Source organism: Sminthopsis crassicaudata, chromosome 1 (genome assembly GCF_048593235.1).
Source record: "Sminthopsis crassicaudata isolate SCR6 chromosome 1, ASM4859323v1, whole genome shotgun sequence".
NCBI classification, from domain to species: domain Eukaryota; kingdom Metazoa; phylum Chordata; class Mammalia; order Dasyuromorphia; family Dasyuridae; genus Sminthopsis; species Sminthopsis crassicaudata.
In genome coordinates this window covers 139,941,326-139,955,292 of record NC_133617.1, presented here as the reverse complement: position 1 = coordinate 139,955,292, position 13,967 = coordinate 139,941,326, and the positions used below count along the sequence as shown (strand labels likewise).

Sequence of the window (13,967 nt, the reverse complement as noted above, 5' to 3'; positions counted from 1 at the left end):
AGGCTTTTCTGAAATTTTTTTTATGTTTGAGATTTCTGGTTTATTATAGTAAAAAACCTTTCTTGTTGATATTCATTGTTCTTTAAAATACACTGTACTACTAATTCCCCTAATTAATGTTACCTGTTAATGTAGTGAAAAAAAATCTAATAACTATGAATATTTGTTAATCTTAAAATGTTATTTTCCAAAGGGGGTTGTAATATACTTTGTACTATGAAAGGACAAAGCTATAATCAAGTATTTCTAAAAGCCATTTGAACCTACTTTAAATAAAATATTTAACTATACAAGGAAAAGTTTTAAGATAATTATTTAAGCCAAGCTTCCAAAGATTGCAACCCAATCTTATAAGATAGTTCTATTCCCATTTTATTGATGAGGAAAGTAAAGCTGAGAGGTTGTAACAATCTATATTCTAAAGTTGGATGATAACTTAAAAGATCTTTGACTCTAAAGAAGAGTATATGGAAGTACAGATTCTCCCAAAGCCACTGTTAAGCACTGAACCAGATCTATTGACCTTCAGGACTCTCAAGACTAAACTTAGCAGACTCAAAGTCCACCCAGTGCTGTATCTAATTTAGGCTATTTTGTTGGGAATTCTCTAACTCAATTTTTTTTTTTAACCAATTATCTCCTTTAGTGAGATTTTCAAGGCATTCCAAACATTAACAAAAGAACTGTCAAGAGCTAGAACCTCTAATCTTTAAATGATTATTTTTGTCTTAAAGCAATGCTTTTCTCAATCTAGTGTTAGAGGACTTAATTAGCTGCCCTGGGCTTTTTAAATGAAGCGTTTTACTTCTAAATTGACATTTCAAAATGTTGTCAAGGTCATCAGGAATTTGTTTAGTCAAAAATATTTTCGTAACTAAGCAAACTTTTGTTTTTAGTTCTAAAGGTTTCAGACTTTTAGGTTTCCCCTTCTATTCCCAATTGTCTCAGAGTCAGAAAAAGCCTAAGAGAGATCCAATTACCCTTCTCAATCTTAAAAAGGTACTCTCTCAAGAACCAAAGGAACAAGTAACTTTTGATTGTGTGTTGTCAGAAAAAGTGTAGGAATGAAAAGAGGCCTCCTGCCACTCCAGAACTTGTTTTAGGAAGTAGCTATAGTGAATTTCACTCAAGAGCTGAATAGTCTCCTAAATTAAAAGGGAGGTAAATAAAGAGAAAAACCCTCTTTGGTAACAGACAAGAAATAGATTTTACACTACTTTATTTTCTTTAATATTTTCTTTAATAAGACATTACAGTACACAACTGAGCCTCCAGTGTGTCAGTTAACAGAGGGTATAGTCATATGAAAGAGTGGAAACAAATTTACTATTAACCCCACTCCCTTCAGCAACTGATGTCTATTTATAAATGAAAAAAAAAAAAAAATCCTCCCTTAATATATTTTATTAGGTTTTTTTGAAGACATCATAACAATTAGTTCTGTTATAGAATCTTCAAATTACAAAAATATTTAATTAGGGCTCTGAAATTTTAAGATTTTCCCCTACTGAAAATTTAACTCACACACAACAACCAAAAAAAAAAAAATAGTAGTTGATAGAACAATTCACATATTAGGTCTGAGACTTAAAGGTTTTATGCAAGATAAATGCAGCTATTATTTCTATCACTGCGATACAGCTTTAGATGTGGTTCTTTAGCTTTTCATAACGAACTGAATACAAACATAAAAACCTTTTATTAAAAAATTATACAATTAGTAAGGCAACTGAAAGAGAAACTTAAATTCAAAGATAACCATTTTTAAATGAAAAACTTCACTAAACATTGAAAAAAACATATGCTCAGAATACTTCCTTGTAATTGAAATAAACCAGAATAATACCCAACACATGAAAAATGGCAGAATTCTAGCATTCTGGTAAGTCAATAAGATACCATATAATCAATAGTCATGTAACATTTAGGGAATGGAAAAGGGTATTAAAAGATTTTCTTTTGGTCAGATGAACAATAGGTTTCAAACAAACTATTTGCATCAGGTCATTAGATCTTTCTCTTAAAATCTCATTTTAAACAGTAATAATACATACAGTGTAATAGATGATGCAAAACCATAGGAAGAATCTGCAGTAACAATTAAAGGATAGAATCTGGTGTCCATAAAATCTGGCTACAAGTTTGTGCTACTTATTCCCTAAGTATATATTTGAATACTGTTCTTATTTTTTTTTAATCAAATCAGTTATAAAATGGACATTATTAAACTTAATCGTGTAGTTCTGATGAAATTAAATTGTTGAGAATCAATTTCTAAGTCTCTCTTCACCTGACAAGATTTAACTTCATTTGAATCCTTTTCTCTACAAATACCTTTAACATACCTATGTAACAAGTCTGTGGGGGTAAAACTGTTCTAAGACTCTTAACTCAAATTCAATGTATATAGCCTTTAAGAGTTTAATAAGACCAAAATATACCCTTAAAGGCAATGAGTGGGTACTTAGCTATGCATTCCATCCTTTCTGTTAATGACATTTATTAATCACAAAACTGGCTCAAAACAATTCATTTTCCATTCATTATTTTGGCAAATATTTAAAACAATTTTTTTTCAGAAGCTTTACCTTCAATTTAAAACCATCTAGAATAATTCTGAAAGAGATTTACATTATTATAGAATGAAGACAGACCAGTTTATAGTTATACATTTTTCAAGCTTAATTTTACCCAAAATGGTTAAATAACTTTTCACTTCTTTCCTTATGGCAAATACATACTTTGGAACCTTATTTTTCATAAGGAAAACTTGGTTCCTTCAATCATTTGCCAAATACTTGTAAATTGTTCTTTAATCAATAATTTAATTTATATCCAATTCAGGGCTAGCAAGAAGAGGATTATTTTGTGAAATCTGAAATTCCTTTCTCAGAACCTGTTCCAAGTTGTTTTCAGAATTGATATATCCAATACAGGTACAACTGAAGAAAGGGGAATGGCACATAATTCTCAAAAAAAGAATTTACTAAACAAACTGACAAATTAAAATATTTATCAAGTTTATGGTGACAGCAGTTTATCAATGCTTCTTGTTTCATTAGCTGTTTTAGCTAACATAATACACTAGTAATACATGTATTGAATGAGTCTGCTTTAGTCTGAATAACCATCAAACAATGATAAAGGGGGTAGAGACAAAGCATTTGAAATTCTAGCTGATGTCTTCATAAGATTTTAAGGCAGATGCGTAAAGGTGGAACAGAACTTCTACAAGCATTTTATCCTGTGATGTTGTAAAATCAAAGTACTACTTTATTAAATGAGTTATTTTACACAAATATGAACATCAATATAATTACAATTATAAAAAAATTTTCATAACAAGGATGGACTGATTTTCAGGATTTTCCAATCAGGGCCCAACTGTACATTTACACAGAATTGTCTTTGCATGAAGCCCAAAAGGGAACAGCATAAAAATGAGTGTTTCTGTAGCCCCCTTATTTTTGCTGATCAACAGTTTGTTAGAAAAGCAGCTGCAGGTTTGTTACCTAAGGTCTGAGATAGTAGAAGAGTCAATAGGTGCCATGAATTCACCTACAAAAACATAAGAATAGCTTTCAGTGAATGTAACTGTTACACAACACTAATCTAATACACTGCTTATACTGGCCAAGAAAGAAACAACCAGACATTTGACAATGAATTTGAGTTTTACAGAAAGCAGTCTATAGATTCAGTTGGTCTTTATAGCTAATTGGATTTTTACTACCCTAACACCAGAATTTCAGTTTACTAAAGGACAGTTTAAAGTGTGTGTGTTATGGGGGGAATTCAAACAAACCATCAAGAGTGAAAATGATTGTTTTCCAGCAATTACAATACATGATAAAATTTTTCCTATAATACAACACAGTTCTGTATCCCAAGTAAAATATCTGCATAATCCTCTCAGCTACTTAAACCTGCATCATTTCTGAGAGCAAAATCACTCAAAATACAGTTGTTGGTATTAACTACTTTCTTCAAGTTGATTATCTTTCATTCCAGGACCAGAGCTGGCCAGATTCCCCTTTCTTTTATTTATTTATTTATTTTTGGCCACAGCAGCAGTAGTACAAGTTAAAATAGATTTCGTGTTCTGAAGACATGGTATGAAATATTGCAAAATGGTTTTTTAAGTACAATTATCAAATTTTTAAGACAGGAAAACAATTATCAAGTCTCAGCCAGAAGATAAATTAAATCTCACAATTTTAGGAGATAGTTATGTCCTCCTGAACAACTGACAGTAAAACAAACAAACAAAAAAAAAATCAATGACCTGTAAACAACTTTATGCCTGAACATCAGCCAATTCTGGAGGAAGTGGAGTCTTAGGATGTTTGCTCTCAAAGTGCTGTTTGAAGGTCTTGGGGTCCGGCATTTGTGTCTAATGAGTGACGGAATGAAGAGGCAAAGGATAAGAGAGAAAAAATTAGTTATCATGGGAGAAAGAACAAAAAGGCAAAACTTAATAGATTCACTCAATTTATATTAAGAACAGATTAGAATAAGCTCTCTACAATGATTCTAATTTCAAAATGTCATGCAAAGATTCCTTCCACGTACATCAGAATCTGTCAGTTAAATTTGACTGTTATTCTTTATTTCAATTTTATTAACAGTGCCATGTCTTAGCAAGAGTAAGATATTTCATCTACTCTACTAATGATTCCATTTTAGAAATAATCTTTGTTGTTCTAGTATAATGACCATTTTCCAGCAGAAATTTTAACTAAGCTATAACATGTTCACACCATCTTTATCCCCACTAGTGGCCAGCCCAAGGCATTCCTTGTACATGGTAGGTAGCATTGCTCTAATAAATTTTCAAAGTTCCCTGTTGTCCAGAGAATAGGACAGAAAACAGCTAAGGTCTAATACCAATAAATAGGTCCTTCATCACCTTTAAGCCAGTTTAACCATATTAAACTTGCTCTGTTCTTAGTGTGATTAATATTCTAATTATGCTGATATACCTTGACTATACAATTACGAGTAAATTCATAAAGAAATGTTTAAATTTTAAAGGTACCTCTGAGATTTACTTATAAATTCAATTACTAAACTAGCAATGCAGCACACAATCTCCTTGCAAAGTGCCAACTGATGTGCCCCAAAGCCATTTTATTTAACCATTTTATTCATATTTATATATGAAATATGTATGTGTAAGGAATATCATTTGGCAGCAATTTGAAAATTTATTAGAAAAGAGTAGAGATGGAATGAACAGGTCTCCATAAGTTGCAATGAGGGGCTGCATTTGTATAATTGTGCATCCCAGAACTTTATACTAATAAATCTCTATCAAAGTAATAGAACAATTGTCCACAGAAAATGCTGGGCCTTCTAGCCCCTCTTACCCTACAGACAGTGCAGGTATATATCAAGGCAGCCTTAGCAGCAGCCTTCTGATCATGTCCTTGTTTCTTTTTTTGTCCAGCTTGTTTTTTGGCATTTTTCTGCTGAGACTGAATCTTCTGCTGTCCACGAGCCATATCTATAAACAAACAAAAAGTTATTAATACATAGGTACTAGTAATTAATTTGTTCAGAAACCATGCCAAAGACATATCAGTAGGACATTTCTAACATAATACAGGCTTAACATGATGCCTTTTCCCCCCTTTCTGGAATTAAAGTAGTTAAAAAAAATTTGAGTTAACTTAAATTTCTCTTCATTTTAATATTTTGGCAATTTTCCTTTCATTTAATAAACATAAGGTTTGAGTCTTGAAACTCAGGAGAAATAAGATCTGTCACCTAATGCCTCAAAATGAGATCGGAGCAGCAGGTGGGAATTATTCTTCTCTTGAAAGAACACACTCAGGTTTCATAATACTATACTCTGGTACCCTTGAAAAATTAAGTCTTTCTAGAGCAACCTCAGTTTATACAATTCAAAATAATGAAATCTCCATTTCAAAAGACAGGCTAGGTGGAAAAATTAAAATAAACTCATCCATATCCTGTGCTTTAATATAATCAGAGGAACTTTTTAGAATAATCTGCCATAACTACATGACACAGCAGGTGAAAAATGTTACACTTGGACCCAGAAATTTAGTGTTTAAATTCAAATTCTGCCACTGACTAATTGCATGACCCTGAATAGAAAGTTATTTCACCTTTCAATTCTTTTATTTCCTCACATATAAAACAGATACGATTACTTGCACCACCAACCTTGAAAGACCATTTTGACAGTACTTCAAAGCATAGTGAACAGCAAGGTAAAAGCGAATAGAATGGCAGATCTGGTCTGTCAAAAGCAGAGTCACAAATACTGGTGGTCCAAAGCATTCAATCATACTAAATATAGCTACACTTCCTGAAGAAAAAAAAAAAATCACTTTTTAAACTCTAGAGAATCTTGCTTTAGACACTTAGGTGTCAGGCAAGTCACTTAAAAGATGCTACAGGATAACATATGTGTAAAGCACTTTCTAAGTCTTACCAAATAAGTTTTCTATAAAGATGTGTATGTAGTTTTTCTTTTCTAAAATCAATCTGACTTATCATTTTATTGGTATATGGAATGCCTGATATCAATGCCAGGTATTACCTTCCCATGAAATTTACAGCTTTACATATAGAATTACCTAGAAACAGATCCTGGCTAGCAACATGCTGACTGAGAAAACCACAAATAAACATTATTTATTTTGTAGTATATTTAAATTTATTTTGTTAAACATTTCCCAATTACATTTTAATATGGATCAGGATACATTCAGGAGTTCTGTGGGTAGCCTGTATCTCTAGAACACTGAGAAAGTGATTTTTGCTCAGGATAACTATTGATTTCAGAGATTGGATTTGAACCCAAGGTCTTTCTTCCTGATTTCGAAGCCAGTTCTCTATTCTGGCTCTAGCTTTTTTCTTAGTTCACAATGTGCCTAGACGAAATATGCTTTTAAAAAAAGAATTGTATTAAAGTAGACCATAAGTACACTTCTAAAAACCTTTCATTTTACATACATATACAGATGAATGCATGCCAACTAGTCCAGAACAAATGCTCCTTGCAATGTTACCAGATCCTCTAACACATAACTCTAATACAAGAATCCTAAATTTCATGTTTGTCATGTGATTTTCTTTTAAAGTAGATGTCACATCAAGAGAATTGACAGTCAAAGCAAAAAGCTAAAGTATACTTTTTTAGACAATCTGCCTTTAGCATTAGTTTTAAAATGGAAAATCAAAAGCCAAATAAGTTTCCCTCAATGCTTACCTTCTGTACCAAGATTACATATTTATAACAGACCTTGGAAATATTTAATACACTAACTTAATCTTGACTGATTCACCACCACCACTCTTTTTACCATAGAAAAAAGGTTTCAAAAGTAATTTGATAATACTTTACAAGCAGAGTGTTATAGTATGGATACCTCCTTGCCCTCTCCCCAATCCAAGAATTTTTGTTTTTGTACTCTAGAATTTATGAAGTACTTAAAAGTGTGTTCTATTTCAAAATTTAATGTTACTAAAATCACTATTTCTACTACAATTAAAGTTATCTTGAGTACTGTGCATCAATGAAAAGATATTTTCCACTTATGTAAATAGCCAGTCTCAATAGTTTTTATAATCAGAAAACTACAATTCTGTGTTCCACTAATTTAATATATATTTACTTTACCTTAACTTTTCAATCTTGAAGGTGTGTTTAACCTTTATATTGTGGCACAGCACTCCAAAGTTTCCTATCCTAAAATGGCAGGCCACTAACAGAATTCCAGAAGTTTCTGAAGATGAAAGAAGTCTCTAAGCTGTTAGGATGGTACTTTTCTATTCAAAAGCCTATAATACCCTAGTTAATTACTTTTGTACTGTGGTACACAGTAATAACACCAATTTGTGGAACAATGTCCCAGTTTTAAAAGACAGGTATTCTCACTTCACCAAAAAATATATTATATAACAGGTTTAACACAAGTATTCTCATGGCCTCTCTCATGGCAAAGGAAAGCCATGTTGCTCTCTTCTCATATAGTTAAAGAGGCAGATTTTGGATATATAAAAGGCAAAATTAGTCAAAATCTAAGCTAAGAAGGGGAAGGAGTTTCTTAAGTTCTCAGCCTACCTAACAGTAATTTCCTTTTTGAAAGCCGAATTGGAAATTGACATCTTTTTCTTGATAGCTACTTTGGTCAGACTTGAGTCAACAAAGTTTTCTACTAATTGAAGAGTATAAAGATCCCCTTCTCTGAGATATCATGAAACAATGGTGAGGACAAGTAGTGCAAGCTACAAGTAATTTACTGATTCCCAACCTTCAGAGTACCCCCGAATTCTTCCATTTTATGTGTTTTTTTGGTAGGGGCTGCAAAATGGGGTAAGGGGAAGCAAGCAGGAGGAATGGGTTTTCTAAGAAGGTGGCCTAAATTCCAAGAGTTTAAAGTATTAAGGGGAAAGAGAGGGGACATGAAAAAAGAATTTATCCAAAACCAAAACAAATAAGAGGGGATTGGTATTTTTGGATCGAGGAAGTGCCTTCTCCCCACACCATCTGTACTCCCCTAAAATAAACCTTCCAAGTCCGAGAGGCAGCGCAAGTTCGGACCCATTTTTGACACGAGCTTTTGCCTCCATCTTTTTGGGGGGCGGTGATGGGGGGGTTCCCTTTTCACAGGCGGACCCCCCCCCCCCCGCGAACAATTTCCCTTACGAGGACCATGCGTGGGACACCTAAGAGCCGGCCCCCGTCCCGTGCGCCTCCGCCCCACCCCAGCCTCGCAGTGTTCCCCCCCTCCCGAACTGACCCTGAGCAAAGGCCACGCTTCCCTCCCCTCCCAAAAAAAAAACAAAACACCTTAGCCCTTCTGCCCCAGGCCCTCCCGCAGCTGCTGCTGCTGCTGGATCCTCCCCCTGCTTCTCCTCCACGGCCGCCCAGGGCGGGTGCAGCAGCAGGGCCGGACCCCCGGGCCCCGGCCTCGATCTTTCGGTCCTCCCCCTCCCGTCCCTTCCTTCCCGCCGCCGAGGTGCCCGGAGCCGCTTACCGGGGCTGGGACAGTCCGGCGTCTGAGGCGCCGCGCAGGGCGAGGGTGCTTGGGGGCGGGGGAGGGAGGGAGGGTGGGGAAGGGAGGGAGGAGGGACTGAGTGAGAGACTGAGCGCTCCCCGCACGGCCTCCTCCGCCGCCGCAGCCGCCGCCGCTGCCACCCGCCCGCCTGCCCGGGAGAGGAGAGAGGGAGCGTACAACAGTCCGCGCCTCACGCCTATCGCGCGCACGCGCCTGCCCGCCCGCCTCAATAGGAAAGGCGAGACCCCACGGCGCCGCGTGCACACGCGCGCGAGCACGCCCGCCCACGCTTCCCGACAGCTGCTGCAGCGGCGGCTGCTCTCCCGGTTTCCCCAGCGCCGGGCGCGCACCCTCTCTCTTCCTCCGACACTCCCTCCCCCCAACCTCCACACTAATCCCCCTCCTTTCTGCTCCGCCCTCAGGCCCCTTCCTCTACCCCCCCCCTCGGCTCGCACACTGACTCTTTTCCGGTCGGCGCGCACCAATGGCAGCGCATCCCTATTACATAACGGGGGGGAGGGGGCGAGCGGAAACCTGGGCTAGCGACAGCGACCTTTTCAGAGGTGCTGCCGTCTTCATTCTGTGCTTTCGAGTGTCCCTTCCCCTGAGATAGCTCCGGAAGGCCGGGAGTAAATTTAATCTGGGAACTAACTGCCGCCCTCTGGCCCAGTCAGGTTATTTGTTTCACCGAGTCACTCTCCTTAGGCGCCCCGGCCCAGGCCCCTTCTTGGCCTGGCCTGGCCTGGCCTGGCTTGGCTTAGCCAGGGCTTCCCAGGCCGCGCAGCCGCAACTGCACCCGCATCCTCCTCCGCAGTTTGCCCCGCCCTCACCCCCTCCATTGCCCTCTTCCTCTTCCTCACCTCCGGGCAGCTCCTGGGTACCCGCCTGCTTCTGCGGCTTTTGCCTAACAACTATCTAAGGGGATTAAGGGGGTGGGTGGCTGCTAAGCCTGCTTGGGAGAGGAGTTTCTCAGTCTGTGGGGCGGCCCTAGCAGGGCAGTTCAGTGTAGAGGTTGAGACTGGTTGGTGGCCGGGCATGAGGGGAGGCCCGCTCCCCGAGCTCAGTCGCCAGACTTGGACCAGACTGATGGGAGCCCCGGCCTGGGATGACCTCTAAGAGGGACCCGGCAGCCTTTGTTCTCTCACAGCCTTCAGTTTACCTCACGCCACCCCCACCCCCACCCCTCCAAATCACAGAGCCCAAGCCCAGTCCTTCTGCCCCCAAGGTTTGGGGAGGGGGAACCGGGGGTCTCCGGGTCTCCTATGGTCAAAGTTAAAGGGCGCTGGAAAATCCTGTCTCCTCCCAGAAAAAAAGAACTAAATCTTAAGCCAGCTAAATGTGCTCACCTTTTGTGCTGAAGAATTGGGTTTTAACGGTCCTCGTTTAGACCCATCCACAGCTAACTCAATGTATCTGTGCTTGGGGGAAGGATCTGTTTGTAGAAGAGTCTTTCTTGGTGACAATTCGCAAATAGCTTTTACCTGCTAGTTCAATTCCAGCCTCTACCCACTCTTTATTAAAACTACAGTTAGTGAGCTGTATGGAAGGTGAATGTTTTTACCTCTGGATCATTCCCCACCCAGCCCTCCTACCCCCTACCATCACTACTACCCACACCGATTTATTTCCAGGCCTGTAAGTTTCACATTACTCTTCTTAACGCATTTTCCTTCACAGCCAAACTGGTTTACTTGCTATTCTTCATTCGAAGTATTCCACCTCTTCTATTTTGCACAGACAATGCTTCCTTCCACTCACATCCACTTCATTAGACTGTGAGCACCTTGAGAACAGGGACTGATTTTTAGCTTTCTTGGTAAAAACCAATGCTTAGCACAGTGCCTCATAGTAGACGCTTAATAAACGCTGGTCGACAAGACTAAATGATGTCATTGAATCCCTACCTCCCTTTAAAACTCTCGGCTCAAGGCCACCTCTTACTTTAAGCCTTTCCTACCTTGAGGTAGTAGCCTACTCCCCACCACCGGCCCACCTATTCAAGTTTGATATTTATAATATTTTGTATCTATTTATATAATGTTAGTGTTGTCCCTCCCAAAATGGAAACTATTTTGAGGGAGGGGCTTTTTTTTTTTTTTAATCGTTTTGGTCTTTTGCTTCCCCAGATCATACACAGCATCTGTCACATAATAAAACTTAATAAATTTGTTGATTTTGTTTTGAGATACAGGGGTTATAAAATTGGTTAAATTCATCTGGTAAGAACTCAGGATATTGGCATATGTGGTGAAACATCTTTATAGACTATCTGATGGATTGCTAAAACATCTATTTAGCTTCCATACAAGAAGCTAAAATTTCATATAAGAATTTACAGTCAAGTTATTCTTTGAACAATTTTATCATGTCTGTTAGTATTTTAAGTATCTTTAGACTACAAATGAAGAACCAAATCAATATATGTAATGTACAGAATTATAGAAGTCAGAAATTTAAGATAAGATTTCAATGCAATGATATTTTTAAATTAGCCCAAATCTCTTGGTTGCTTTGGTGACAGCTGCACAATAGTTGTGAGGAAGGAGGATGAATGGGGGTCTAAAATATGAGCATGATCTACAGCATATAACAGTAGTTATGAGCAACAACTGGCCTCCTAAACAAGATAAACAATATAAGACTATGCAGTAATTAGAAGGATACTTCTTAAATCTGATTAAGTACTGTGTTCAATTCAATCAAATAAATATTAATCATCTACTGGTATATGAGGCATTCCTGTTACATTGTTATCTACAGCCCAGAATATGCCAAAGTATATACCTAGTTATGTATATATTATATATACATCCATATGTACACTATATGTACACATATGCATATTTATATATGTTAATATTTTGAACATAATCATTAACAGCTCAGTAATCAACATATTTTTCAGATAATCCTGTATTATTAAGAATCATGTCACTATTTAAATTTTAAATGTAACCTTAGACATAATTATATTGAGAGATCTGTGGCTAATTGAGCACATTTTCTATAAAGTCCAAGTCTCTATTTCCTACAAAGTAAAAGCTTATTTCAGATCTTCAAAGTCTTCTGAACTATTTGGAAGAAAGGTGAATGCACACACACATACTGGAAGAAAGATGAAAACATACTCACATACATACATATGTATGTATGTGTATATATGTATCCAAACACTATCAGTACCTTATAAGATTCCTTGTATTTAAGACCCTTTCCATTCCAAGTTAGGATATAATCTCAGGCTGCTGCTTATTTGCTTTTCCTCTTCTATGCCAACTGATCTATAACTGCCATAGAACACTCACAGTCCAGCATTCCACACCTTGGGGCCTTCTCAGAAACATTAGCCTTCCAGAAGTATTCCACTTGCATTGCTATTCTTTTGGACTTTTTCATTATTTTTCTTTTTTTGGTCATTCTTATGTCAAGAGAAGAAAACAAGTATATGATGATTTTTTGAGTTCCAAAGGAGTCACTTCAAAAAATGAATTAGGACTGCCTGGACCCTAGAACCAAGAAATCATCCTAGAAGAAATCATACTAGCTTTAATTAATTGTCTATGTATTATTTTTTTCTATGTGTCTTTTGGGGAGAGGAGACTTGAAGCAATTAGGATTACTTGACTTGCCCAGGGTCATACAGCTAGGGGCAAGTGTCTAAGAATGTATTAGAACTCAGGACCTCCTGACTTCAGAATCATTGCTCTATGTACTGTATCACCTACCTGCCTCTTTATCTATTAATTCTTGATTTTTATCTTGCTACTAAGTGCATTGGTGCTAAAAGCACAATATTGATACCAAATTGCATGTAATTTAGTATTTCAAAAATTATCTCCCCAATTTTATATTGGATCTCCCAAATTATTCAGATGCATTACTTTTACATATACTTAATCATAGCAACTGCTTTGATCTCTGTGGACCCAATTTTATATTTATAAAGAAAGACAAGCTCATTCTAATGGGGAGGCAATATGCAAATAACTATTTCCAATAAAAGATATATAAAGGGCAAATTGGAAATTATGTCAGAGGGAGGTAATCTCCGCTAGTAATCTTTACTTTGAGGACTTTGATAATGGTAAGCTTTTAGCTGAGATAATTCAGGGAAGTTATGAGACAAAGAAAGATAGAGTGTAATTCAGGCATGTGGACAGCAACCAGTAAAAATGCACAGGAATTGAGAAATTTAATAATGTCTTGGGAGAACAAGACCAGTTTCATTGATGTTTTAGAATGGATTCTTGTTCAGGTACAGATGCTAACTGCAGAGGTCCCTTTCATCTCTAAGACTGTAATTCTAAGGTTAATTAAGTACTGATTATATTATTAGAGATCAGAAGAATTTTTGTTTCAAAAGAATTCAAAGTGAATTCCAGGGCTCTCCTTTAGGCATATTCAGTAATAAATGATAAAAGTCAAGAAAATGCAACAAAAACTTTTACAAAAATTTTCTGAAATGAGACATTATTTACATGCAAAATGAAAAAAAGGAACTAATATAGTTGGGAAATCATAAAGATATAAGATTAAAAGGAAGACCTTAATTAGAGAAAAATACTTTGTTAATATTTAATCTACATAAAGTTTGTACTGTCTAAAAAATAAGACCCTGAAGACAATCCCTCTTTCCTATTTTCTTTAGGTGAGTAGCTAACCCCTCAATGAGTCAATGTCCTATAGATGAATCTGTTACCTTCACTTTGTTTCAAGATCATAGACTTTATTCGTAACCATGTCCAGCTTTCTCACAAATACATGTTTTGAAAGACAGGAGAATCCAATGTCCAATAATCCACTGATCAATGAAAATCTATGATATTGCTAGATAAGCAATTCAGAGCTTATGCCCAAATCAGTAGCATTAGAATCAAATCACTTTAATGGATGCAAAATACTTTGTCAACTTAGAAGTTTTATATAAATAAT

At 37.0% G+C, this 13,967-nt stretch overlaps 1 protein-coding gene across 6 annotated transcripts; it reads right to left on the bottom strand.

Annotated features, from left to right (window-relative positions):
• Positions 1-1,217: 1,217 nt before the first annotated feature.
• On the bottom strand, positions 1,218-12,267 carry ZNF706 (zinc finger protein 706). 6 transcript variants are annotated; one of them, XR_012482336.1, is made up of 5 exons: positions 10,653-10,667; positions 10,382-10,467; positions 5,370-5,506; positions 4,286-4,393; positions 1,218-3,558 (listed from the first exon to the last, which is right to left on the bottom strand). XR_012482336.1 is itself a non-coding variant. In XM_074267977.1 (4 exons), exons 1-3 carry the CDS (start codon positions 6,203-6,205, stop codon positions 4,298-4,300), a joined length of 246 nt encoding a protein of 81 aa, XP_074124078.1. In that variant the 5' UTR covers positions 6,206-6,220; the 3' UTR covers positions 1,218-3,558; positions 4,286-4,297. The 6 variants fall into 6 exon arrangements, 1 of the variants encoding a protein (XP_074124078.1); XR_012482339.1 differs by lacking the exons at positions 10,382-10,467; positions 10,653-10,667 and adding an exon at positions 12,219-12,267; XR_012482334.1 differs by lacking the exons at positions 10,382-10,467; positions 10,653-10,667 and adding an exon at positions 9,896-10,192.
• Between the last annotated feature and the right edge of the window lie 1,700 nt (positions 12,268-13,967).

Coding starts and splice junctions, on each gene's coding strand:
- ZNF706 (XM_074267977.1), bottom strand. Junction 4,394..5,369: donor ATACCTGCACTGTCTGTAGG/GTAAGAGGGGCT, acceptor GTCACTCATTAG/ACACAAATGCCGGACCCCAA.